Source organism: Parasteatoda tepidariorum, chromosome 2, assembly GCF_043381705.1.
Source record: "Parasteatoda tepidariorum isolate YZ-2023 chromosome 2, CAS_Ptep_4.0, whole genome shotgun sequence".
Lineage (NCBI taxonomy): Eukaryota > Metazoa > Arthropoda > Arachnida > Araneae > Theridiidae > Parasteatoda > Parasteatoda tepidariorum.
In genome coordinates, this window is record NC_092205.1 from 81,225,407 (window position 1) to 81,253,291 (window position 27,885).

At 27.0% G+C, this 27,885-nt stretch overlaps 1 protein-coding gene across 2 annotated transcripts in view; it reads right to left on the reverse strand.

The window, feature by feature from the left end:
• The window catches only part of LOC107445732 (delta and Notch-like epidermal growth factor-related receptor), a 100,629-nt gene extending 85,422 nt beyond the window's left edge, over nt 1-15,207 (reverse strand). The window contains exon 1 of one of the 2 annotated variants that reach the window (XM_016060211.3): nt 14,553-15,207. In XM_016060211.3, the coding sequence (XP_015915697.1) occupies nt 14,553-14,720 (168 nt within the window). In that variant the 5' untranslated portion in view covers nt 14,721-15,207. The remainder of the gene's footprint in view (nt 1-14,552) is intronic. The other variant, XM_016060210.3, reaches the window with a different exon arrangement.
• Nucleotides 15,208-27,885: the final 12,678 nt, after the last annotated feature.

Genomic DNA, 27,885 nt, shown 5'->3' on the forward strand with positions numbered 1-27,885 from the left:
GGAAGAAGAATGAATTTATCTTCCAAACCTGGAGGTGAAGTGGGTGTTATTCTTTCACAGGAGATAAAAATCTTTTCGAAGAACTTCGGTGTGTTCTATAGAAGGTCCTTAAGCTGGGTTTTAGGAGAAAAAGTTTTTCTTAATCTTTTCTTAGCAAAAATCTATGGATTTGAAAGAGCAGATTTTAATTGAAATTTTTATATTTTTTGGGATGCGAAAAGTTTCTAGAAAACGATAGTTTAAATTTGTAAAATAAACAGTGAAATTTTACGCCTCTTTAAGATTTATCGTTGATATTTTAAAGCCTCAAAATAAAAAGGACTCAAACGCTTAAATAATTGAAATGATGCCTCGATCTTCTTCTTTTATTGAGTAATAATAACATATATTTTATTTAGACTCTCCTTTTTTCATTAACTTATATTCTAGTTTAAAGAAACCAGTGCCCTTTATTTAAAGTTTATAAATTATAAATATATATATATATACATCTATATATATATATATATATATAGATATAAATATAAACATACAATAAGGAGACGAAAAGAATTAAAGAAAAAAGAATTCACGTGGAAGATTAAAAAAACTATACTTTAATATCAGGTTTTAATAATATTTAACATTAAATAATATTAAATAGATGTTAGCAGTATGTAAATGGACGTGCTGATCTCGCTAATAGCTGTATTTGCTAACTTTTGCGTTTCATTTTATTTATTTTTTTTGAATTTTCATTTTAATTTGGATTTTTCTTGAAAATTCATTTTATTTTGCATTTTTTATATTTTATGTTTTTATATTTAATGTTTTTAATATTTTGTATTTTTTATATTTTGTATTTTTCATATTTTCGTGTTTTGCTTCATAAATTTCATTTTCGTATCTAATGTTTCGGTGCTTCTCACACGATTGTATTAATCTATTTTATTTATGTTCTCATATATGTATTAATACATTTTGTTTTAGCAATATTAGAACTATATTAAAAATCACTCTAATTTGAGAATCGTGGGAGCCTATGACGACCTTATATAATTTTNTATATATATATATATAACCGTATATATATATATATATATATATATATATATATATAAATTTTTGGTCCCCTTCTGATTCAGGTTAGCACCTTGCTTCAGTTTTATCAATTGCTAATAATTCAAATACTAAATTTAAATGTAAGGATAATAGATTTTATTCCTCTTCTTTGTGTTTACATATATATATCCGGAGATTTCCGGACTATGTTGAATTTTAACAAATATTTATTTTTGCGACAGTCATAATAAAATAATCAATGCACTCATGCATGGATACGTGAGATTGACCATACGCTCGTTATGATTTAATAACAAGAGTTAAAATGGGTGCATTTAATGAAAAGGTGCTATGCACTACACGATGTCACCATTTAACAATTTGAGTATCCATGTTCATTTTAAAAAATCGTGAACTTTCTTTTCCATTTGAGCATCTTGCAAAACATAATTTAAAATAAATGCGGTGCATGAAAAAGTTTTGGATATTTTTTTTTCAACCCCAAAAAGTTAAGCGCGAAAAGTATGTTAAAATCTAAAGTTAGAAGAAACACCTTTTAAAACAATATTCTTTTTAGAGCATTTTGTTTAAATAGAAGAAATCACGACACTTTTTGGTTGAAAGTTGAGAAAATTTTAAAATTTAAAATTAATATATTTTTTATAAACGAAAAAAAGATAAGTCTTCCTGATTTATAATATTAATAGACATCACTCTTGATGTATTGATTTGCATTATTTTGCTATTTTTATTAAAAATGTAATAAAAAGATTACGTTTACTAACACAATGAAAACTTCAATAGCTTAAAAACTTCGACAAATGAATTTTTTTCAAACTTAATTTATGAAAAAGGGATGTAACGTAGCAGGTTCCCTCGTGCTGTTCCTTGTCAAACACTAAATCTTCTACAAATGTGCTCCTCTCTAGACTTTTGTCCATTTGATTATGAAAATCTCTTTATCAACTATTGAGAACCAATATATATCGGAAATTTGGACACACGTATATACTGACTATTCTCTGATGAATGACGTGAAAGAAGCAGGCGCGGGAGTTTTCAATTATCTTTTTTTTCCTTTTACATCCCTGTTTGTGCTCATCTCTCTCATTTGACGGGAAATTGGAGCTGTTTATATTGCCCTGTAGCAAACGACTGATACGAAAATATGTTTTCAATCGAGTTGAGATTCTCTAAGATACTAAATCTGCTTTCCAAACTCTAACAAACAATAACGAGACTGCTAACTCGCGTACCTTCAACTGTTAAAAATATTCCGAAAGATCAGGTCAATTTTGTTATTTTGCAGAAGATTCCTTCGCTCTGTGGAACGAAATGGCTGCTTTTCTAACAAAGAAAGAAACGACAGTCATCGCGACTCTTCAGGCTTTTGTCTTTTCACTCGATTTTTTTTTTTTAATTTAAACGACTTAAAACTCCTCATGCACCACAAAGTATAGCATGAGGCTAACGAGTACAGTTGTTGTACTCGATTTTTCACTCGATTGAAGTATAAATAAAAAAAATGGAAATTCTCAAATGTATGCCTTTACACGGAGAACAAATAATTGGATATACACCTTCATATGGACGATCTGGTTCCAGACTGTCCTAGAATTGCAGGTGTTGCATTTTTTAGACTCTTTAGACTTTTGACCGGCAATGATTGTTTGCCTGTCTACTTGCTTTGTTTTAAATTTATAGACTCTTTTTTACATTATTTATACAACTCTGAACAAGTTTTCAAAACTGATAATCTGGACAATTGCAAAGCACTTACAAATTTAATGATCAGCCTCAAAAGTATTAGAGAGCTTCAGAAATAATTGATGAGCTCGAGAACTAATCATTATAGTCAAAGGTTAGCATTTGACAACATTTGGCAACAACAACTTAGTTCAAAAACACACCTCAGTAAAAATTTTTAAAAAAATACACTTTTTCCCCCTAAGCCTACTTTTCCTAGCTATAACAGAAAAAATTAAAATAAAACGAAGTATTGAAACATAAACTGCTACTTCTAAAATTGGTGAACTTTCTTGAAGCACTTCTGAGAGTTCGTATTTAAATGAATGAAAATAATACATTTATAATTTCAGATATTTCGAACTAAAATAATTCATAATACAATTGAATTTTATGTCTTCAAACAATTTAAATTCATAAACAATTTAAATTCTTAACGTACATTTTCGAAATTAATAATAACATGACGAAAGCTTATTAAAATCACAAAAGAAATAATTTGAATAACAGTTATAACAAAACATCTAGAAAACATGCATTCTACTACACAATGAAAAATTTGTTTGCAAAATTATGCAATTAATTAGAATGCAATTTATTAGAATTATTCAATTTATTAGAATTTTAATTGTTTTCAAACAATTTAAATTTTTAAACAACGTACTTTTTCGAAATTACTAATAACATGACGAAAGCTTATTAAAATCACAAAAGAAATAATTTGAATAACAGTTATAACAAAACTTCTAGAAAACATGCATTCTACTACACAATGAAAAATTTGTTTGCAAAATTATGCAAACATTCAAAAAAACTTTCTGATTTATGGCTATATACCGTAATGCTTTAAAGATATATGACTTCATTTGCTTTATGCATGCTTGAAAAGTGTCATTTGGTACACTTTTCTTTCTTTGCTAATGACTTTCCTGGCATAACAGAAAAGAGAAAACTAAAGTTTGGACATTAGAATGAAACTTGCTCTTAACACGGCAGCCCATTAGACGTAGGAGGAGGCGCGTGATGCCTCCCCGTGACATAAAATCAATTTTTATGAGTTGTGTCTTGTCACTTTGAGTTTGTCGTGTTAGTATAAAACTGACAGTGGACTTGACTCAAAATATATTACATTGAAAGGAAAATACGTCGACAAATAAGGACACCTAGTAAGACAAATTATGAAAGGTACGCATGAAATGAGGGGAATTTTAAAAAGCTCTTTAAAGTAAAATTACGAGCAGATGTCGTTGGCACATACAAAATCTTGTTTTAGTATTTCTTTATGGTGATTTCAAAAATTAAGATGACAGAAGCAACAAAAATTCTATTAGTTACTATTTGTCTACTGTGTAATATATTTATATACTTGTGGTGGGCAAAAATTAGTTTAAAGTAACAACAAAATATTAAATAAATAATCTGAAGAAACTGAAATGGTAAGACATTACCCGATTAAAAACTTCTATCGCTTCAAAATGGGAAATAATATAAACAGGAAATAACAGTCGACTTTTTTCAAGCGCTCAAAAACAAGCACCCATTTTTAAAACTTGGCAGGTGTGAATGAGAAGAAAAAATGATTTTAAATATAAAGCGAAAAGTTGCCAACGAAAGCAAGTCACATCAGCTCATCTTGATGCCTGGGAATTTTGTTTTATTCATACAAATGCTGATTCCATTGTAAACGACATTAATTCCTTACCACCTCTTCATATCACGTGGAAAGGCATCTTACCCTGATTTGCCCCGTTCGGCCACTGTGGGTTTTCTTGTTCTGTTTTTAAAATTTTTTCTCTCTCGGCTACTGTGGTTTTTCTAACTTTGGTTAATTAAAAATCATTTTCTTTTAATGGTAATCAGTCTTCATCTTATTTTTGTTGGAAATAACGCTATTTAATGAAGTATAATATTTCATTGGTAATAACAGACATCGAATAAGTTGCTATTGATAGATTAAAAATAGAATCAAAAATAATTTCTGCCTTATTATGATGATCATTTTTTTTTAAATCACCGTCTTTGGGAGCAGAAAAACATACATTAAAAAACTTCACATAACGTTTCTAGACCTAGGTTCATCTCTGCGTTAGGGATACATACATTAAAAAAACTTCACATAGCGTTTCTGGACCTAGGTTCATCTCAGCGTTAGGGGTTCGGGGAGTTCGAGGGTGGTTAAATAGGGTATATTTTATAAGTAAAAAAAGGAGTTTTTAAAACATCAACGAAGTAGGAGTTACTCTATTGTTTACGCTATTAGTAAATAGTGTAAACAATATTTTTAGTGCTCAAAATATTTTTTTCTACTTCAGTATTAATTCTAGAGAAAAATTTAATTTGTTTCAAAAATTGACAATTTAGGTCAAATTTCACAATCAAGTAATAATTTTCAAGTAAACAAATTTGGAACAAAGCATGTATGATTACTCATTTTATGTTAAATGTATCGATCTACATGTTTTATATTCCCGCTTTTTTAATACAGAACGTTGTTAATGAGAAAAAATTCTTATTTTTAGTTACGATTTTTCTCTTTGAAGAGTAAAAACTTAGCTTATTCATAGTGATACATTATCACGGCGACTAAAACAAAATAAAACCTCTGTCGGCATTTTTTTCCGTATTGGGCTTGTTATTTCTTAACTACTGAGAACTAATGTGACCTTGATTTACTACAGTGGATTAAATATCCTCATGTAAAAAATAAATAAAGAAAAAAAAACATGTTAAATTAGAAAATAAAATGAAACAGTATACTTGTCTTTAGCATTTTAACCTAAAAATAGGAAACATTCAACAGCGCTTCATTTACATTTTTTGAAGGTGCCTAAAAAAATCCAGCGACAAATAAAAAATAATTAATTTTTTCGGGTGAAAATACTTCCATACGATTTCTTTTTTATTTTGACAAAAAATTGCAGCAAAGCAGTGATAAAATGTGACTGTTTGCTTTTTTTTATCGATAAAGTGTAAGATATTCTTTGTTAATTTTTTATTTTATGCTTCTTCTCGAATTTTTCTTTACCGAAATATACTTGATTTAGTACAACGGGTGAAATGATCAAAATAAATAAAAATAAATAAATTTGTAAAAAATAAATACCATATTAAATTAGAAAATAAAACTATACAGCGACTATACTTGTCTTAATTATTTCAATTTAAATGTAAGAAGAATTAAATTACTTTATTTATATTTTCAAGGACACTCCATAGACAAAAGTTAGCAACGTGGAAAAGTTAGAAATTTTGGATGAAAATTGCACCACTGTCTCTTTTATTTAATCTGCAAATTGGGGATAGGCAGAAAAAAAATGTAATTTTACTTGATACCATGTAGCATTATGGTGATCATTAGCGAAATAAATGTTTAAATATAAAAAAATAGGTTAAAAAAATTACTTCTACTGACAAACCTACTCTCAAGATCTTCTTAATTGTATAAGTTAAGCATTGTAGTATTTCACAAAGCCATAATAAACTTTTAATGATACTTACAATATTTTTTTTCAGTTTTTATTAATTACTAAACTGCTTTGTGGAAAATAAATTATCTAACTACCATTTTCTCAGTTTCTATTATTTTACGTCGACTTGTAAATTTTTTCATAAAATATTATAAAGTTGAGTAGGGTAAACTAACCAGTGAAGGAACACTTAAGCTTCGCTTGCCTTTTAAAAAATCATATTAATTTCAAAATTCGTAATCTTAGTTAAATGACAGTGTCAACATATTTACTACTAATTGCAAATTACGTAAAAAAATTTTAGAGAACTTGCATAATATTGTTTTAAAGTTTTGGAGGTTCAAATAACAAGTAGTAAGAAGATCAAGTGAAGGAACAGCTCTTAGCAGTGAAGGAACACAAAACACTTAATTTTGGTTATTTTTTTCAATGCTCTTTATGAATTTATATGCCATACAGATATCTAAAAACAAGCCTATTCTTTAAATTATAACATACAAATACTTGGCAAATGCTAACTTTTTTTGTAATCATGAATTGTAAAGTAAAGTGTCAACATATTAACACATACTGTTCATTCACTGGGAAATCTATACCCAGTAAAGGAACATGCCTGCTCCTTCACTGGTTAGAAGTTGTTTTTTGTATTTTTAACATGCTTTTGATGCAAAACATCACTAAAGGTATAAGAAAATTAAAGTTTTTCTTTCATTTTCATTAACTTAGAAAAAACCCAGTGAAGGAACACTTGTTCCTTCACTGGTTCTTCATCGTTTGGTGATCCAGTGAATAAACACCCTCATATCTCAGTACTTTATTACGCTATGATGCTTAAAAAAAATAAAACGTAACTTAAATAACTATATTTTGAATTCTTATTTTCACAGTGAGAAAAATAAAACTATTACATGCAATTAATTCCACTTCAAACATAAAAATACAAACACTCACCTTATAATTTTTTCAAAGAAGCAAGGTGTTGCAGAGATAATAACAAATTTAAAAATTTTTCGAGAGAAGTCTATGTGACCAGGTAATCCAAAACATTGCTAGATGACTTCCTACTGTTTGGCAGTGAGCTATTTTTACTCATCAATCTAAAGAAAAACTTTCAAATTCTTATTTTTAATCAATATATATGAAATGTTTCTTCACTGGGTAGTGTTCCTTCACTGGTTGGTTCACCCTGCTTGAGTATTAAATACGTGATAAAAACATCAAATATTTAAAGAAACTTATAAACTGAACAATACTATTTTTAGATATTTTGGTAAGTGTATAACTAAGATTCTGAAACTAGATGATTTACTCATCAACCACAATAAAAGTCAAAAATATTGTTTGAACTATTAATAAAACATCTTCAAAAATAAGATTTTTGAAGAAAATTTAAAATGCTTGTTTTTTTATACTGAGCACGTGCGTAATAAATACTCGTATATATTTAAATGTACTGAGCATATTTCATTCAAACTGTAATAAAAAAATCCACTTTGATACAGTTTCTTCAGGGAAAAAAAAACTCCTCCAAAATTTTCTTTCTCCGAAATTTCTTTCTCTTTACCTCTTAAAAGAAGCAGCCAACTAATGATTTATAGCACCAATAATTCTTGATATTTCTCCCAAGAGAAAAATAACTTTTAATCTTTATAAAAGAAAAATAATAGGATGCCATTCTCATTCACGTATTCACATGTCAATCAGTAGAAATTTTTTACTTTTATTTTATTTCTCTAAACAATGTACACTAAAGTTATCTGTACTAAATATTCCCCCATCAATTTTTACAATTTTTGCAATCAATTTGTACAGTTTTATATGTAAAGATTGATATTTTTAAATTAGTGATATATAATTTAAAATAATTTTGAATGCTAAGTATTTTTTTTTAAATTTTTCAATTTAAAAATATGTAATCTTAGTATAAAAATAGCTATAATTAAGATATGCAATTTTCCTTGATACAATGTCAATTATCTCAAATTACTGTTAGTCAAGGTACACATACAAATAGAGCACAGTTTTTTTCACTTAATACAAATACTAAACAAAATACCTATATATTATGTGATTAAAAGTTTTAACTTTTCAGAGATTTTCCTCGCATAAAAAGAATAAAATTCTTAAAAAATTTTCATAAGAAGGTTTGTACGTCTTTTATTGAATAATTTGCTTTCAAACTAACCAAAATTTAATATAGGAAATCTTTCGCGTGAACCGATATACATACTTTCTTTTTACAATATAAGTACATGTAGTATTTTGTCATTACAAACTTAAAATGGATTACGTAATAACTAATTTTTAATAAAAATTTTTGTAATGTTTTTCCTCTCGTAACTAAGGCATGTGCAAACTCTGTGAATATTTATGATCTACTCTAGTGAATATTCTTTTATTCCAAGTAAATTCATTGATTCTTCTGAAAATTTAATGAGGCAATTGCTTTAAAACATAAAACAAATTTCGAAATTAATTAGCATAATTCACATTTCGAATTTCCTTCATGAATGTTTAATAGATATGTTTGGAGGTAACATATTTTTTTACGCATCTGAAACGAAAATAAAATATAGTTAGTTTTTAGTCACATATAACGAAAAGAATATCAAATCTAAAATTGAAAAATAAGTCGCAAACTTAATCTTAAAAATGAACAAACTAATATGATATTCTTTTACGTTTGAGGACTTTTGATTAGACATTAAGTTTAATGTATTACACATATATTAATTTCGTATAAGAATGAAGTATACATAGAAAATAAAATAAAAATTCATGAATGCGAAAGAATTTTGCTTATAAAATTTTCGTCACATGCAAAAAGAACATTTTTGCGCATTCTTTAGCTTTGTAGCTTTAATTATTTATTTATTTTAATCTTTAAAACTTCCCAGCACCCATACTTAAGACCTTACACTCTTCACAAATATATCTTTGTGACACATATTCATAACTCAAAATGCTTGTTACTATTCTTCTTAAAGATTTAGTTTACAATAAGCTTTTGCAACCTCTTTATCTGTTAGATTACTTTTTCCTTAATGAAGATTTAAGCAAATTGCACATGCATATTTGCACATTCTTTAGCTTTATTTATTTATTTTAGTTTTTAAAACTCCCCGGTACCCATTCTTGAGACCATATACTCTTCACAAACATATCTTTGTGACACATATTCATAGTTCAAAATACCTGTTACTATTCCTCGTAAAGTTCTAGTTTACTATAAGCTTTTAAAACTTCTTTATCTATTAGATTACTTTTCTCTTATTGAAGTATTTTAGCAAATTTCAATTATTTTAGGCATCTGCTCAAAACCTTAAGATATTAGTTTCAAATGGAAATTAAAAATTTTCCAACAAACGTAAATTTTTTTTGGATTATTAGTTAATATTTTCAATTAAAATTCCGTCTTTTCTAGTACATTTTCGTATATTCTGCTTTAAATGTACTTTAAAATCTGTGTTGTGATACGTATCCAACTTTGGTGCTAAAATGCTCCAAAAACTATGTAAGTGAATACTTTATTTTAAGTTAATACCGAATCGCGAGTTCATATACAATTTTAAAGAGCACAGTTTCTAAATGTCATCTTATGACAAATCTTACATAAAGATCGATTCTATTTATTCCATTCATAAATTGCTTCCGCCAAATTTGGCGTGCGTTTGTAAGCCGTCAGGTGGCAAAGGTAAATTTTTTTACAAATTGAAGGCGAAAATTTACCTCGTTCACTGCTGAACGTTTTGCTAAATCAACGCTTCAGTTTTTTTAAGCCTAGTTTGAATTCATAATAATATACACTCTCTTGGCTTTGTGCATGTTTGCTTGAAAAACTAATTTTATTGTAAAAAGTATTTTACATATACATCCTAAATTAATGATTCTTTATCTTAGGAATAATTTTACGGAATCGTCCTTACTGAATCTATTGAATATCTATCATATCTTACAGTAATTATAAATTTTAATACTTCTCCGGGATAAAACTGGTGGCAGGGACTTTACATCATGTTATTTACTGTATCAATTCGGTGTAAAGTAGATAACACCAGTTTTAGTGTTTAGATATTCTAAACTTTTTTATAGTCTGAGGAGAAAGACTTTAAAAACAAATAAAACCATTTCTTTTCCTTACCGATAAGGTTTAATGAAAAATCTCTTCAGATAAACAATTTGGAAAACTATAAAAAAAGATATACTAAAATTGCAAATCGAAATAGAATTTTTTAGAATTGGATCAAAAAACCTTTTTTTTTAATAGCTTTTTAGCCTTCAAGGCGATAAAAAGTTGTCACTGTGGTCAGATATTCAATAAAAGAATTCTTCGTCTAATGGAAAAATATGTAGGTCTCCCGAAACATGCCCAAGATTTCGTGTTTTTTTTTTTTTTTTGGTCAAAAGTGTATATTTAAAATTTTAGAAGCATAAATGCATTACAAATTATAGTTTGCAAATAACGTTTAGATTCTAAAATATCATTAAAAAATTAAAAAATTACAAGTGAATAGTAAAAGCTAGGTCTCTGGAATCCACATGAAAACCTTAATTTTCATTTTCAAACACATATGTTTTCATTTTCCTGATTAAACTTTAGATTTGTTTTAAGCTTAAATTCTTGATTAGGTTTGGATTTTCATCTGTATTTTTGATGGTACAACTCATATATAATTTTTTTAAGATTTTTGATCTTGAAAAACAAACTTTTTATGACATTTATGCTTTAAAAAAAGACTAAAGTTGACGTTAGTTGGAGTCAAAAATCTCAAAAGACTAACGTTTTTTGACTCGGATATTTTTTAATTTAAATTTTTACCATTACATTCCATTTTACTGATCCATTTCATGTTACGAAACAAACAAACGGTGTACCATAATTTTTTAAGGTAATAATTACCGCGGAATCACTGAATCACTCTAATTAAATAAATACTACTGAAAAAATTACTATATAATATTCACGATAAAGTGGATAGTACGGATGATGCACCTAAAATACCAGTACTTTATGCGGTAATTTGATCCTGTATTTCTTACAGTGCATTTTCTTAAATCCCTTAACGTATTTTCTTAAATTAGTCTTTTTTGAAAAGACTTTAAAAGTCAACAATTATTTTTACAAGATTGTCTATAAATTTAAAATAATGGTAGTAAATTGTCGTTGAATGTATTTTAATTTTCTAAAAACCAATTTATCGTTAAACGTTCTGAGTGAGAAGATATCACCTGAAAACTTAAATCAGTAATATAATCATCACTCCCGACCTCGAAGTCTGAAACTTTGCCCCATAATGATTATGCTTAGCGTTTGAAATAGTAAAGAAAATTAAGTACAAAGTCTCTTGCTATCGTCGTTAAATTTCATTTGAAAAATAAAAGGGTATATTTTTTTTCTATTTTCTTAAACACGCATTTTGACCTGTGTCCATTTTATTAAACATGTATTTCAAACTATGTTCAAAAGAGCTATGCTCATCGACGGGATATTAGAGGACGAGGAACAATATATGATATGTAACTTTTTTTTGCTATACAATCTTGCTTCGCTTATTTCTTTTCTTAACGATAAGATTTATAGACTTGCATAACCTTTGTCCTATATTTTTGTAAAAATATATGGTATTTACCATGTTTTTGCTACAGTTGTCTTTTAGTTTGCGATTAAGAAGAAAGCAAGCATTTTTCTCCAGAAGACAATTTATTATGGATCGAGAGAAAACATTTGAAAAAGGTCATACTTTTTTGAGTGAATTTGACAAAAAAAATTTATTACATAACGCAAGTAATTTCTTTTATGTTAAAGAAAAAATATGTAGTTTGAAAGAATATTTAATGATTTACTTAGCTCTCAAAGTATATAAATACTATAATATTAGAAATGCAACCTGTAGGAAAAATATAATGCTTTGAGTTTTTTCATTTAGATAGGTTTTTTCATTAGATTTAACTGTTTTTGAAAACGAAGGTCTAGAACGAAAGTTAAACGCAATCACACTTTTAGCCCTTAAACAGTTGAACTTAGCCTCAGTGACAAGTATGATTGTTTTCTTGTAAAGAAGTTCACTATATTTTCTTTTATTTCGTTAAAAAATAAGTCGCAAACACGGTTACAAAATTTAATCCCTTTCACACTTTAAACCATTAAATTGTTAAACTCAGTAAGTGGATGGTAGAATTGCCTTCTTGCAAAATAAATAACTGTGCTTTATTTTGTTACGTAATACATCACAAACTCGTTTACAAAATTTAATCGGTGCTACACTTTTAACCCTTAAAACACAGAATTTGACATCGATGAAGGGTAGGATCACTTCCTTGCAAAACAAACAACTAAACTTCCTTTTATCATAAGACAAAAACTCGTTCACAAACTTTTGTCAGAGTCACACACACGTTTAACTCTTAAATCATTGAACTAGACTTCAATGCAAGGTAGAGTTGCTTCTTTTAAAATCAAGCCATCATTCCCCATTTTATTATTTAATATGACACAAGCTCGTTAACGAAGCTTGATTATAGTAAGGCTTTAAGAACTTAAGCACTTAAACTTGACTTTAAGGCAAAGTAGGGTTGTTTTCATGGAAAACACTCTCTCCGGAATTTTCTCATGTTAATCAATTAAATCAAACGTCCATAGAGAAATTGTCTCGGGAATTTGAAAATAGTTCGACGATTTATTGAGCTGTTTGAGAAACAAAAAAATTAAAAACTAAAAAAAAAAACTGCGTCATGTAACATTTATATCATTCTCTATAGTAACAATATACTTTATAGATTTTATAGACTTTTATTGCCTTTTTAAAATATTTAGACTTTTTTTGATACTATCCGAAATTGGACTTATTTTTTAAAACATTTGCAAAATATATGATTATGATTTAAATTCTTTGATAGATTAAATCGATAACATATTTAATAATTCCATAACTCTTATATTTAATATTACTTTAACTTACAAATGTATTTTTTTGAGTACCATAAGAAATATTTTAATTTCAAAAAAATACCGTGGATTTATTTTAGCGATACCGGGGTTATTTTGTCAAGTGTTTTTCTTGATTAAATTTATATATACCAAAATCTCTAATATTACGCCAATAATTAAAAAGAACATAAGATATAACAAAATATTTTGCGCATGTACTCTCATTTGATACTTAATAAATTTGTGAATATAATACTAAATTTGGATACTTCAATATTTTTTTAATTTCAAGTTATGTAAAGTAAACACGGTAGAATTGACATACATTATCGGTTTCATATTTAACTATTCATAATGTCTTATAAGTATACACTTGCAGCATATTATCAAGCAAAACTGCATGTTGTTTTTATCTATCTGCAATTTCCAATAAAATCAAGGAAAAAACGCATTGAGAATCTTCAACACATTGAAGTATCATAGTTTTTTTATCCCAAAAATAGTTTTACTACAAGATCGATTTTGTATCAAATCATTCAATTTTCATCATTCATTTTTTTGTATCAAATTAATAATTTGACATTCAAATACATAGGAAAAAAATTGAATTCCTTATGCTCTCCTCCCGTATGCTTGCTATTTGTTTCCAATTTTACCTTTAGTGTGTTTTTTTGTACTTACATTTTATCTGTACAAAAAAAAATTATAACAAAATAGTGGTTATATTTGATAACAAAATGGTGTCGAAGAACGAGGTTAAGTATAAGGTATTGTTCTATTTCAATGATATTAACAGATAACTATGTCAAAAAGAAAAAAGAGAAGTGGAAAAAAGGAAAATAGAAAAGTTCTCAATAAAGAAGAAAAATACAGTAATATGATTGTCATAAAATATGTTAGCGTACTGAATTAAACTAAACTTCAATTATTAATTTAAGTTAAGATTCATTATTTTCCATAAATAAATAAATATTTTTTTAAGACTTCTTCTTTCTCGTAGTAATATAAACTTCCTAAAACATTTAGATTTAGTTGAATAGGATTTAACATACATAGGTATAGGGTTTAATTTCTCTTTTAATTCACAAAAAAAATTATTGCTCTTTTAATTTCCATACTTCATACTTTTTAAACCTTATAACCCGATATCCATAGTTCAAATTATCCGAAAACATGGCACAACTCATACAAATTTAATGGCTAATTTTTCTAAATTGGGTTAAATTTGTTCTTATTATGGTTCAAAATATTGTTTATTGGATTCAAAGTTTAATTAATGATAGTTAATAACTCAGAAAACTGTTCACATTTTACATTATTTTAAAATTAAAATAAGCAATGTGATAAGAATATGAAAGTATATCACTTACATTTGAAGAATTTAAAGTGAGAGTAAATGTCTGTTTCTCAACTCTCCATTCGACTCTTGAATTATTTTTATTTCGAACACACTCTGGAAGAGAATCCACTGCTGTAGATACAGTCTCCAAACTTACGTAAACCAAAATTAAAATCCACAAGAGCTTTAAGCTCTCCATTGCTTAGAACAAATGAAACGGTAAATGAAATCGTCTGCGTTTAAAGTTTTCAATATAAAATCGTCCGTAAGTAAAAACACAATTTTTAGCAAACGATTAATTTTCAGTATTTTGCATTTGAAAATATTTATAAACTTTTCTCAGTTCTTAAAAAGAATTGAATATCGTTTCAAGTAGAATTTTTTTAATGAATTTAATCCGTAGAAATGTTTAAAATTTTAAATCATATTCTTCATTTTTCTTTATTCAGAATATTTAAAAAAAGCATTTATTTGTTATTTTCAATGATAAATTCATTAGAATTTTAACTTGATCTTTCCAACATCACAAAACTTTTGATGCAGTTATCGATGAACTGAATCAAACGAAATCCTGCAGTTGCAACACAAAACAAGCCTCGCCAGAAGTGCTTATCGGAACAGGATTTGCGACCGTGTTTCCCGCTCAAAATCCGGGCTAGAAATGATTTCTCACCCAGCCATCCTTCGAAAGGGAACACCAGGAAAAGCTCTTACTCTCCCACTTTCTCCTGCTTCTCCGGTTTTGGGGTTTTCCGGTACAGGGAAATAAATTCAAAGAACGCTGCCTGGAAATAAAAAAAGTTTATGGTCTGAAAAAGAGAAGAAAAAAATTTAAAACACAAAAACTCAAGGAATAAAAGAACTTAATTACCATAAAGTATTTTTAATGAAAAAACAGTCACATAAATTGTTTCACCCTTAGATTTAGAGATATGTCTCATTACACTGACTCTCTTACATACAATTTTACATTCTCTTACATACAATTATATACAGTTTTATTTTTAAAAAAAACTTTAAACTACTTGATATTATTAATACAATTTTTAAAAATCTTTACACTAAATCATTTTAACTAAATTAAATCATTATGTTAGCTACATGTAATAGAATTTATAATTAAAGTAGAAAATACTGTGCTTTTATTTACTTTTGTGGTAATTATGATAAAAATAAAATTAATTACGTCTCCATAAACCCTTAAATTTAAGGATTTTTAAAAAATAGTTACAAAACAAATTCTGAAACGATTTTTAAAAAAAGCAAACTGAAGAAATAAATGAAATCTCCTTCAAATCTAATATGAATGAGGTCTAAAACGATCATGAAAATAATGTTTCTTCACAAACGAAAAAATTCCAAAAGAGAATATTTTAACTGTTAGGAAAAAGAAAAAACTTGCTTAAATGATACTAAATATGTATTATAACATTAAATTAAATATTTCGAATCACTAACATTAAATTATAATAATGAACTAAATTTCAAGTTCATAGTTATAATGTTTTCTATTACTTACACAAAATGTTTACAAATCTCTGATAAGAATTTTAAAAAAATTTAAACTTCTGAAACTGTTGTTTCTATTTAAAAAAGAATATTAATATTAATGTAATTCAATATTAAAAGGTTTTCTACAAGAAACTACGGATTTTGAAAAATATTTCTACAATACCCCTATTTATTATGTTTAAACGGATCTGCGTAATAAATGAATGAACAATAAACACAAAAGAAATTTCGATTTACTACTCTTGCTTCACATTTCTAGTTAACAGATCTTGTTTTTATAGCTGCAATTAGTCATTAGATGTCCAGTGTGTTTTTAGTCTATTTATGTGATAGAATAATGTGACAATGATACATCCGAGGTTTCAAAAGAAGGCATCTGAAACATTGTATAAACTTTGTACTAGAGTTAAGTACTATGATAACGTGCAACCAACACGTATGGAGTTAAATTTACATCATTATTATAACAGATGATAAAGAGCCAAAGTAGTTACTCTTACACTACACTGTTAGAATTTCCATCCTAAAATTATAACAAAATAACCAGCAACAGTCGGGCCATCCAATTCACTGTAAAGTTTAGGGTAAAGAACATTTTTTACTTTTACGGTTTTGAAACCGTTTACAACTAATATAGTTTCAAAACCATGAATACTGAAATATATTTTTTTATAATTATCTGCAACTAGAATTGTTTAAAAACCGTGAAAAAGAAATATAAGCAAAGCTTTTCCTAAGGTATAGGGTACTGGAGAGTACAGAATTCCAACTGGGGAATACAAGACACTAGAAACTTTTCAGGTGTTGAAGGGAGGGGAGAAAATATTGTGATGTCAACACTGGAACTCGAACCCCAGTTCTGTCGGTTATGAGATTAACAGACTATCCCTCTCGGTTATAATATGTACGCAGTTTCAAGGAAGTAGGTAGCGTTATTAAAAGTGTCTAGTTGGTACGATTCCGGTTGTTTAACCGTATTAGGTGAAAGCTGTTAATAAATAGTTTTTCTCACAGTTCCCAGTTTAATAATCATCTTATTTACGGTCATTTTACTGTATCATTTGAATATGGTTAAATAACAAATTAATAAATAGTTACTCAATCATTTTTTCCGAGAAATTTCTAACGGGTAGTAATAAAATTAAAACATTCTTCTATGAACTCATTTTTCAAACTTCAAGAAATCAACAAGAAGATTTGCTTCAAGAATGCATTTTAAATTGTTTAAAGCATTAATTATGTAATGACTTAAGTCCTATATCGACGCATGATTCCGTAACCAAAATTAAATGCTTTGCTCTTAACAATTAGCTTTATGTTAAGAAAATCCAGTGTTGAGTGAATGAAGAGGTTATTTAAACAGCGGAAGAGTTAATCACTACGAAAAAAGTGAAAACTTATCAGAAAAAACTATAAACTAATAAAAGGAAGTAAGAATTTTCTGGAATAATTTAAATAATAAGAATGATTTCATTTTACGTACATTTCATACAAAAAATCCTTTTTATTGAGGTGGAATTCGAAGAGATTGCAATATTATTATCTCAATAAGCTAAGCTCAATTGAAGGAACATGAAAAAATGCTGCAATTTAAATGCTTTAGATCTAATTGAAGCGATTATAGTTTCAATTATTTTAAGCTGTAAAACACCTAGCATTGCAAACTTTTTATTTAACCGTTTATTGCTGTCTTTCACCAATCTATGTAAAATGCACAAAAAAAATTGCTCCCTGCATGACTTTTGATCTAATGTTCAGATTTTTACTTACTGGGACTCAATCTTAATGGTTTGGGGTAGTGAACTTAAATATTTAAATTAATTAGTGCAGACGATATTTTATGCTGTGAAATCAGATACAAAAACGTTCTTTCTATACAAAAACATAGTTTTTTTCAACGGATTTGCATATCTTACCTTCTAAATACAGAAGGTAGTCGCAATCTGAGAAGTGTGTCAGAAGTGCTTAGTCAGGAGAGGCCCTGATTTTGGCAATTAATGTCAATTTTACTTTTAGCTATATCTAGATTATTTCACTATATCTTGAGAATTTTCAAGCGATTTGAAACATTTTTGTGCAAAATTATAAAATTTGCTAATGTGAAAAGAATTTCATGCAAAAAATAAATTTTAATAATTATTTTGCAAAATTTTATTATTATATTTTTAAATAGTTGAAAAATTTTTAAATTGTAAGATATACAAGTCTTTAACATCAATTTAAAATGTAATTTTGCATAGAAAAAAAGCAAAATTTGAGTAGTTCCGGAGAAACTGAACTCAAATATTTAAAATTCAATATAGGAAAAAGAGGCACGCTTGAAGGATTTTTTTGAAAAACTGATATTTTATACAATTAAAATTTATATAAATATTTTAATTAATTTTCTTATAAATTATTTTAAGTAATATTATTAATATTAATTAAAATTTTGTGCTTTACAAATGCTTATAAGTTTTCGTATCTTATGAATCCATAACAGAAAATCTTCTAACCAGGGAAACTAGGGAAGTGTGACTCGCCAATTTTGAAATAAACTAGTGGGATGTATGCTTTATGAGGAATAATTTTAGGGGGCAACATTCGTTTCGGCCCATAGAAGGTCCTGTGAGAGATAAAAAATAATTCTATAGAAAAATCGGTATTTTATTACTTCAATGCAGACTATTAGTTATTGTAATTGTCTCATACTCCTATTAATTTGTAATTAATTGGTTAATTGATTAATTTGCTAACTAATAAATTAACTAGCAAATTAAGCAATTAATTAATAATTAATTATTAATTAATTAATTGATTTGCAATTACATACTCCAATTAATTTGGAAAATTTTTTGAAAAAAAAAATTTAAAAATTTGATGTCAATTTTTTTTAAAATTAACCTAACAAGTTCTTCTGAAAAACTACAGATATATAAAATTTTCGAAATCAATTTTGGCAATAAATATGCATTATATAGTACATGAAAGTACCTCAAAATTAATTGGAGTATGAGATAATTACAATAACTAATAATCTGCATTGAAGTAATAAAATACCGATTTTTCTATATATTGAATTATTTTTTCTCTCACAGGACCTTTTATGGGCCGAAACGAATATTGCCCCCTAAAACTATTCCTCATAAAGCATACATCCCACTAGTTTATTTCAAAATTGGTGAGTCACACTTCCCCAGTTTCCCTGGTTAGAAAATAAAAAAAGTTATAAAGCGATTAAAAATTTGGAAATATTTAATCAAAGCTGCTCATCGGTAAGACACCTTTGAACAATTTAATAAATAATCACTAAATTACTATGCTAATTATTCTCTTAAAGGCTTGTAAAATTCGCTCTAGGATGTTCTTTCCCCGCTTCTTTCATCAGAGTCAGTATTATTTTATTATGTATATATTTCTAAATATGCATTTTTGTATCAAATTTCTTAAGGAAATGTCATCTTTTAATTGTTACTGTAATTTCACATTCTATTCAGTATTTGTTCTTGAAGCGACAATTTACATATTATTTACTTTACTTTTACTTTAATTTTATTTTACTATTTTATTAATTCTCCAATTTAGAAATACTAAACTAAAGGAAGACATAGTTCAATGATTTGTTCCGGTATAAAATCCCCAAATAATTATTATGCCAATCCCTTAGCAAAAATTATAAAATGCTTGTTTATTTTGTTCCGAGAAACATATAATGCACATTAAAGATTAACTTTAAGTAAATAAAACAAGTCTATTACATTTGTTTTGAAACAAAATAGTAGTGATTATTAAAATCAAACTTACTTTTACGCTTGATATTTCTAACGTTGTGAAAATTTATGTGAAATAGAAAACTATAGTTCTTTCAACTAGTTCTGTAAATTAATATTTGCCAAATAGAATACAATATTTTTCTCGCATTTTATCTAGCAGTTTTCATAATAAATTATAAACATTTTCTTTTTCTTTTGAGCAATCTTGAGACCTTTCGTATTTTCCTGGCATTGATAAAATATAAAATTACCTCCTTGTATAACAATAGCAAATAGTGAAACATTTCTATTTTCAATAAAAATTGTTATAAAGTCATACAATAAAATATTTTAATTTCAAGTTTATTATAGAAAATGCAATTTGAATTCTTGTTTCGAAAATATTTGATTTCTTGAAATCATTTTTCAGGTGAACAGAAAATATTTTATTCGCCTTTTTAAACTCTTTTTAATTTAAAGGACTTTAAAGGTACAACTATATTAACTTATTATAAATAGGATGCATTGTTGTTTTTTCCCACCAATTTACCTTTTGCTTTTTTCAAAAATATGATGAGTTTATCTAGAAAAAAAATTATACTGCTAATTGATCAATTGATTAAATAGCTAAACACTTACACTTAGTAGAGTTTAAAGAGGTAACTGAAAGTATTTGGGAGCTGTTAAAAAATTTTGGGATAAAATGGTTAACCCACTGACGGTTCTGCACGTAAAAAGTCGCATTTTAACCTGCAGTCTTCTCTGCATAGCAAAACCGGTTTTCCCATGTTAATAGATAGGGGAACTGTGTGTAGGGGAGAAACATTCTCCCAATTTTGCCCATTTCCTTAACCGCCAGTGGGTTAAACAATAATTTATTTAATTGCTATTTTGCTATATTAAAAAAACAGTCAAATAACCATAAATAAGATAGTAACCAAATTGTCAGATGTGAAAAAAAACAGCTTATTAACTGTTTTCATCTAATACGGTTAAACAACCAGAATTTTATCGTATTATCTAAGCCCACCTAATGAAACCATTTAGTTCCTTACAATAGCGTAAGTACTATAGCAGAGAGGGCTAATCTGTCAGTCTCATGACCGACAGAATTGTGGCTCGAGATGAATTGTGGATTAACTGTTTTCATCTAATACGGTAAAGCAACCAGAATTTCATCACACCAACTAAGCCCACCTAATGAAACCACTTAGTTCCTTGCAACAGTGAACTTATTATAACCAAAAGGCTAATCTGTCAAGCTCATGACCATCAGAACTGTGTTATAATATTTCCTCCATTCCCTTCAACACTAGAAGATTTTGCAGTGTCCTGCACTCCCTAATTTAGATCTTGCATTCCCCAATGCCCTATCTCTAATGCTCAGTCAAATTTCGTTTTTACTGTTTTGAAACATTCTAGTTGTAAATGGTTGAAAAACCATATAGTTTTTGAATTCATGGTTTTTAAACCATACTAGTTGCAAATGGTTTCAAAACCATAAAGATAAAACTGTCCTTTACCGTAAAAGTTACGGTTAATAGGATAGACAGGCTGCTGCCAGTTATTTTATCCTTATTTTAGAAGAAAATTGTAGCACTGTGAGTGAATTTTAAACGTCAATTTTCTACGTTTATTCATAATTTTAGTAATCAATTTTGTGATTTTAAATCATGTTAAATATAATTTCAAACGATTCTTTCATTGCTGGTTTGCTTCATTGATTAAATTTGATTGAATTTTATTTCCTCTCATATTTCTTTACACTATAAAAATTGTTCTTAAAACTGTAAAAAATTATTTCTTAAAATTGAAACAAAATGTGTCTAAATAGCTCGTTCTTATTACTACACACGCAAACCCTATTATTGAGTACAGATACAGGCTAAAAATGATCAATTATGAATATATAGTCGATAATACATGCAAACAGTATAAAAATTCTGGTAAAATTATCATAGTGTATGGTACTGACAGTTTTTGAGAAAAATCCAAAATTCTGATTAATAAAATTATTACATACGGTATACCATTCATTTGGTAATTTTTCCTTTCATACGGTAACGGGTTACTGTAAATTCTGATTTTCAAAAATATCGTTCTTATTACCACACGTTATTGAAAATACAAACTGAAAAATAAATTTAAACGAATTAATACTTTGATGCTTTACTTCTCTAAGGTATCATGATAAAATTACCACATTTACCAAATCTTATCACGCATTATGAAAACCATATTTTATTGTTAATTTTATGAGAATGCTTCGATAAGAATAACCGAACATTTTGTCGCTTCTATAGAGCCAGAAACGCGGTAAATTTTATCATATTATGATATATTTGAACAGTTTTCTCAGAGTTCTTTAAGGAACACCATAGAAAACTCTGAATATTTTTGTAGCAAATTAGAGGTTAAAGGTAAACAAATTATAACGAAATTTAAAAATAAACAACATGACATCTTTGGTTTCTACTTTTACTTAATTTCTTAATTTCCTGTAATGAAAAGATAAAAAAAACTTTTGACATTTTACTGTTACAAATAAATATTTTAAAGAGATATTTAAATATTTTACTGTTACAAATATTATTCATCTGTTTTAGCCCATTGTTACTATCTTATAAACAAACATAAGCCAAATATTAAATTCTTTCCTATAATAAACTTGAATTTGTCAATTTTCGATAACTATCTTTATTTTTACATTTTCCTTTTAAAACTTAAATTTTCAACAATGAAACAACTTTAGACAGATAATTGTTACATAAATCTCTACAAATACAACAAATTAAATTAAAATATAAGTTAAAAATTTCTTTTAGAGTAAGATCTATGATGAATTTTCCTATAACTGTACATAAACTGATAACCATTGCAATAAGATTCTTTTTTTACACGATTCTATTTGATAAAAACGATTATCCAATAAATATCTTGCCCATTGTTGCATATCAAGGAATATACATGATGAATGTCTTTAATCGATTAGATCAAATGCTTTGATGTTTGCGACATGACATCTCTCGAGCTTTTCTCCTAAAACTTACTGAATATATGATACTGGCCGACTAAGATGAAATATAGACATATCTTTGCGTCATTAGATGATATTAATCAAAGATCACTATTATTATGGAGAAATTAATTCTGTTCATTGTTGTGATATCTCTCATATTAATGGGATATGCCTCATTAACTCATTAGTTTTAATAAGTTGCAAAGGTGTACAAATACAATATCTTTCCTATTCTTAAATACTTTAAAGAATTTTTCTCTTCTCAAATATTTTAAAGATTTATTTATATTCAATTATGACAATTTTGTTTTGATTAATTATTTCAAAAAATCGTTAATTATATAAGACTATTTATTTATTTAATTTTGATATTTTTTCTAAATTTTGCTGAATTTTAATATAAATTACTTTAGACCACAAATATTTTTCTTAATTTATACAAATACTTGACTTTGTTTAATTCGAGTGCTGGGATTTCAAATCGAAATTTTTTTTTTCTCCTAAAGCTACAGATTTGTTATTTAAAAAACTGTAGCTTGTATAGAGAAAACGATAGCAGATTTGAAATTGGCAATGTATAATATCCAAAATCTGTTTTAAAAAAATCTCATACAATAGAAAACAGAAGAAATGTTTCCCTGGAGTTTTTAATTACAATTTTATTCTTGTATTGCTTTATAACTTCCTTTATTAAATAATTTTTTAACATGGTAATTTAAAAAAAATTAATACTTGTAATTCATATAATGCCAGAAAAGTATTGCAGACACATGTTAGTTCATAAATATCTATTTCAATGGGAGTGACATACATTAATTAGCATGATAAAAACATAAGTTTTTAATTACAACGAAAAAAGTAAAGCATTCTTTCAATAATCCGTCACGAACAAGTTATAAACATTTCAGCTTTACAATTTTGTATATTTGTTGTTGTCATTTTGAAAATGTGACCAGAATTGCACCACGACTTAACCAAAAAAGTTTCGACTGTAAGGTGGCTAGGCTAAAAGCCACCGTAGGGGACTGAATCCCAGTCCTTATGGAATGATATCACTGTGCCTTAGCTACTGTGACATCACTACGTAAGTACACAGATAATCATAATTATTTTTACGTCGAAACAATCCAACCATCCAACAGCTGTATTTTGCTGTTTTGGACAACCATTGTGCCATTATATCACGTGAACTTTAACCTCACTCGCGTTTTATTCCAGTATATTTTAGGTACTCTCCCAAAAAAAAGCCTTAAATCTTTTTTTAAAAACTGTTTTCACAGAATGACTGAAAGGTAAGTGTTTTTTCATTGGATCATAGTTTTCTAGGCGTTATTCCTGGTAATGACTCCTATAATTTTATGCTGCATTTTTTAAATCAATTGCGTCAACCCTTTAACACAGATTGGGCACAGGTGTCCATTTTATGTATATATATTTTCTCACTCTCTAATTACAAGAAAAAATATTTTTTTATGTTTTTAATTAATAAAAAAAAGTCTAATAGTTACTAAAAATATCTGTTAGATTATCGGTATTACATGTATACTGAAATATAAAAGCAGAACAATTTAGTTTTAAAAGAAATTATTCATGTTCAAACACTTATAAATAATTGATTTTAAAAGTTTACAAAATTTAAATTATAAACAACTTTTTTTCCTAAATTTAAATAACTGCAAATAAGTGCAAATTTAAACAACAATTACTGTTTCGAAGTGAGCTTGGTTTGGAAGATTCTACCTTTAAAGCAGAAAAAGACACCTGTGATTCATGCTGTATTTAATATCTATAAATTATTAAAACTCTAAATACAATATTTTTCACTTATTTTGACCTAAATTGATGAAAAACAATGAAAAAATATGAAAAATTTGTTTAATAAAAAATTGTGCGACAAAGGGTTCATCAAAGTGCTGTGTTGAAAAGTATCGATTTTGACAAAATTCATATCCACTAACACGAGGGGATAATAGTTTCCTCAATAAAATGAAATTTTGCTGAGAACATTCATCAAGAAATGATTTCGCAAATAATGAAGAAACTTTCGCAAATTTTGATCTTTAACATACTACAGTTCGAATTCTTTTTCATTTAATGCTAATGACAGTTAAACTTTCAAATATTTCTTGAATTCAATCTGTAAAAGAAACACAAAATCATAATGATACTTTTATTTTCATGATACAAATAATCCTACATATTAATGAAAGATAAATAAATGCGTTAGAATTTTCTTATCAGCAAAAGACAAGTGATGCTATGCATTATTCTTATTTTATTCTTTGCGTACAGATAAAAAAAATTAAGCACGGTACTAAAAATCTTATATAAACTTAGATATTCATTACTAAATATTAACTAAATAAACCTGCAGTATTACAGCTTAAAATGTATTTGATTACTTTTCAAATATCAGATAAGCCTACTCCTCTATAAATCAATTCCTTAATCCATTGGTCTTTCGGCTTTTCTCCAGAATTTGAAAATAATATAGAATGCGATAAAAAGGAAAGTTTTAAACTTCAAAGCTACTTTATTAAACTTTTCTTTTTTTGTAAGTAAATAAAAAAAGTATATTTGTTTTTTACTCAATTTTTAAATAACGATGCAATGAAATAATAAAAAGAATTTCACCTTAAAAACCATTTAACACTTATGTATCAAAGATGAAGAAACAAAGCTTAAAATCGATACATCGATATAGGAATCTCTTCTGATAACGATAATGCGTCTAAAAATAAGTATACACACAATGATCGATAATCGATATTCCAGCTCTACGGTTATTCTTTTACACTTTGTTGCCTTTCCCCCACAATAATATCATTTATTTATTTTTATTATTTCTTTAAATCGATTTTTGATGGAAAGGATCACAAGTGCGTAAGATAACACTTTAACCTCTTACAATAGACTTGGAAGATTTTTTTTTTCTGCAAGTAAGTTGACTAATAAAAAATATTGTTATAAAATGTACTTTCTTTTGATCATATCTTTAAGCATTGGTTAACTTGAATGGGGAAATAAATGTTTTTATCAGAACGTTTTTTATAAGTTCATTAAACTTTGGTATTAAAAATATTGTATCGAACATACTGATAAATTGAGTATTTTTTTTATCCTATGTTTTCAATTGATGTTTTAATGCGATTACGGTGTTACGCAAATATATTAATGAAAAATTTAATAATTTTCACAAGGTTTTCAAAAATATTGATCAGGGTTGCAGAAGAGAGCTCTTAGTCAATTTTTAAGAGAAGGAAAAATGTGTGTCGTTACCAATACTATAAAAAATTCCGCATCAAATCACTGTATAAAGTTTCAGCACTTACAGGTGTATTGTCCATAAGACTCTTTTTACCAAAAAATTCATTTTACCGTAAAATATTCAACAGTTGTATTTATTTAATTAGAATAATTCAGTGATTTTACAGTGATTATTATTGTAAAATGTACGGTATATCAAATTTTTTGTTCCGAAACATGTTCCCGTAGAAATAAATGTTACTTTAAAAAGTTTTTAAGACTAGTAAGAAAAGTATCATTAAGTCTAGTGCATATTAATATTCTAAAAAAGAAATTTTGTGATTTGAGATTTTTTGTGAGTAATAAAGAAATTTATTTATTGTTATATAGCTTTTAAAAATATTTTTACGGAATGTTATATTAACCTTACTTGGCATAAATATTAAATAGCACTTCTCAAGTAAAGCTTACTGAAATGCTGAAGGGGATGTGTAATTTAATTCTATCAAAGTCCATTTAGAAGGACTTCGCGGAATAAGTAATTACTTTAATAAGCTCAGATTGTAATAATCTGAAGGACTATAAATTTGGGAAACAGGGTTTATGTTAAATCAAGAGTAGATGAGCAAATATTGCTGAAGGCATTAAGACCTCAAAGTCGCAGAAAGTAAAAATGAACAAAATAGAAAATAAAAGTCTACTTCAATAATGCATAAAAATAAATTGTTACTAAATTGAAAGCGACGACTATGCGAAATTATGAATTTTTTGATGAAGCAAATCGTTAATTAAATAAATTTGAACATGAAAGTGCCTTATAAAGAAGTTTGATCACAGCAAATATTTATCTCTATAAGCATATAAATATTTAAATGCTTTGTTAGTAATGCGCTTATTTATCTTGGAGGAAGTCTTTTTTTTAATCATGCTATTGATAGGTTATTCTTACGTGAAACTGAATCCATGCACAAATAAAATGAAATATTCATAACCCAAGTTTAAAATTTGAATATTAAAGCTGAAATCAAAACTTTCTTAATCAAGTATGTAACGAAATTTCGGTAATCAAGATTAAAAAGCATTAAGTATTCTAGTGTAAAGATAAATTTTTAAAATATCAAATAAAAAATGAATAATGATTTAATCGTTTTTTATCATTTTATTTTTATCATAAAATATTAAATTCATCTTCTCGTAATGAAAATGACATAACTGGATTTAAAAATAAAGAAAAAAATTAGTTATGCTGATTTTCTTCAACTTTGTTCCACCGGTTTAAAATTATTTTATATTATAATTTGGAAACGTTTATTATTCCTTTTCTAACAAATTCTTTTGATTTCTGAATTGAGTTTGAAGTTTCAAGGACGTGAAAATAAATTAATAAAAGAGTTTTCATTGAGCGCGAAGAAAAATAAATCCAGTAAAATTACTAAACTGTCTGATAGGGATATCTGTGGTAAGAAAAAATATATAAGTTTTTTTTAAATAAAAACAAAATATACCGTATTTAAATCTTTCATTTGGTAATTTTTTTGTTCACATAGTAACGGTTTAACGAAGATTTTGGCTTTCCAAATTATAGTTCTTTTTACCACACAATCAGTAAAAAAATCCAAAACTAGAAAGTAAATTTAACGTATTTAATAGTTTTTATTCCATGCTCTAAGGAGATAAAATTGCCAAATTTTACTACGTTTACCAAATTTTATCACATATTGCAAAACCATATTTCAGTTTTACCAAAATCATTTCCAAAGCACTTCAGTAAAAATTAACAAGCTATTTTGTGTTTCCATAGAGCCAGAAATACGGTAATTTTTATCGTATTCTTGTAGTTTTGATCATACTTTTTT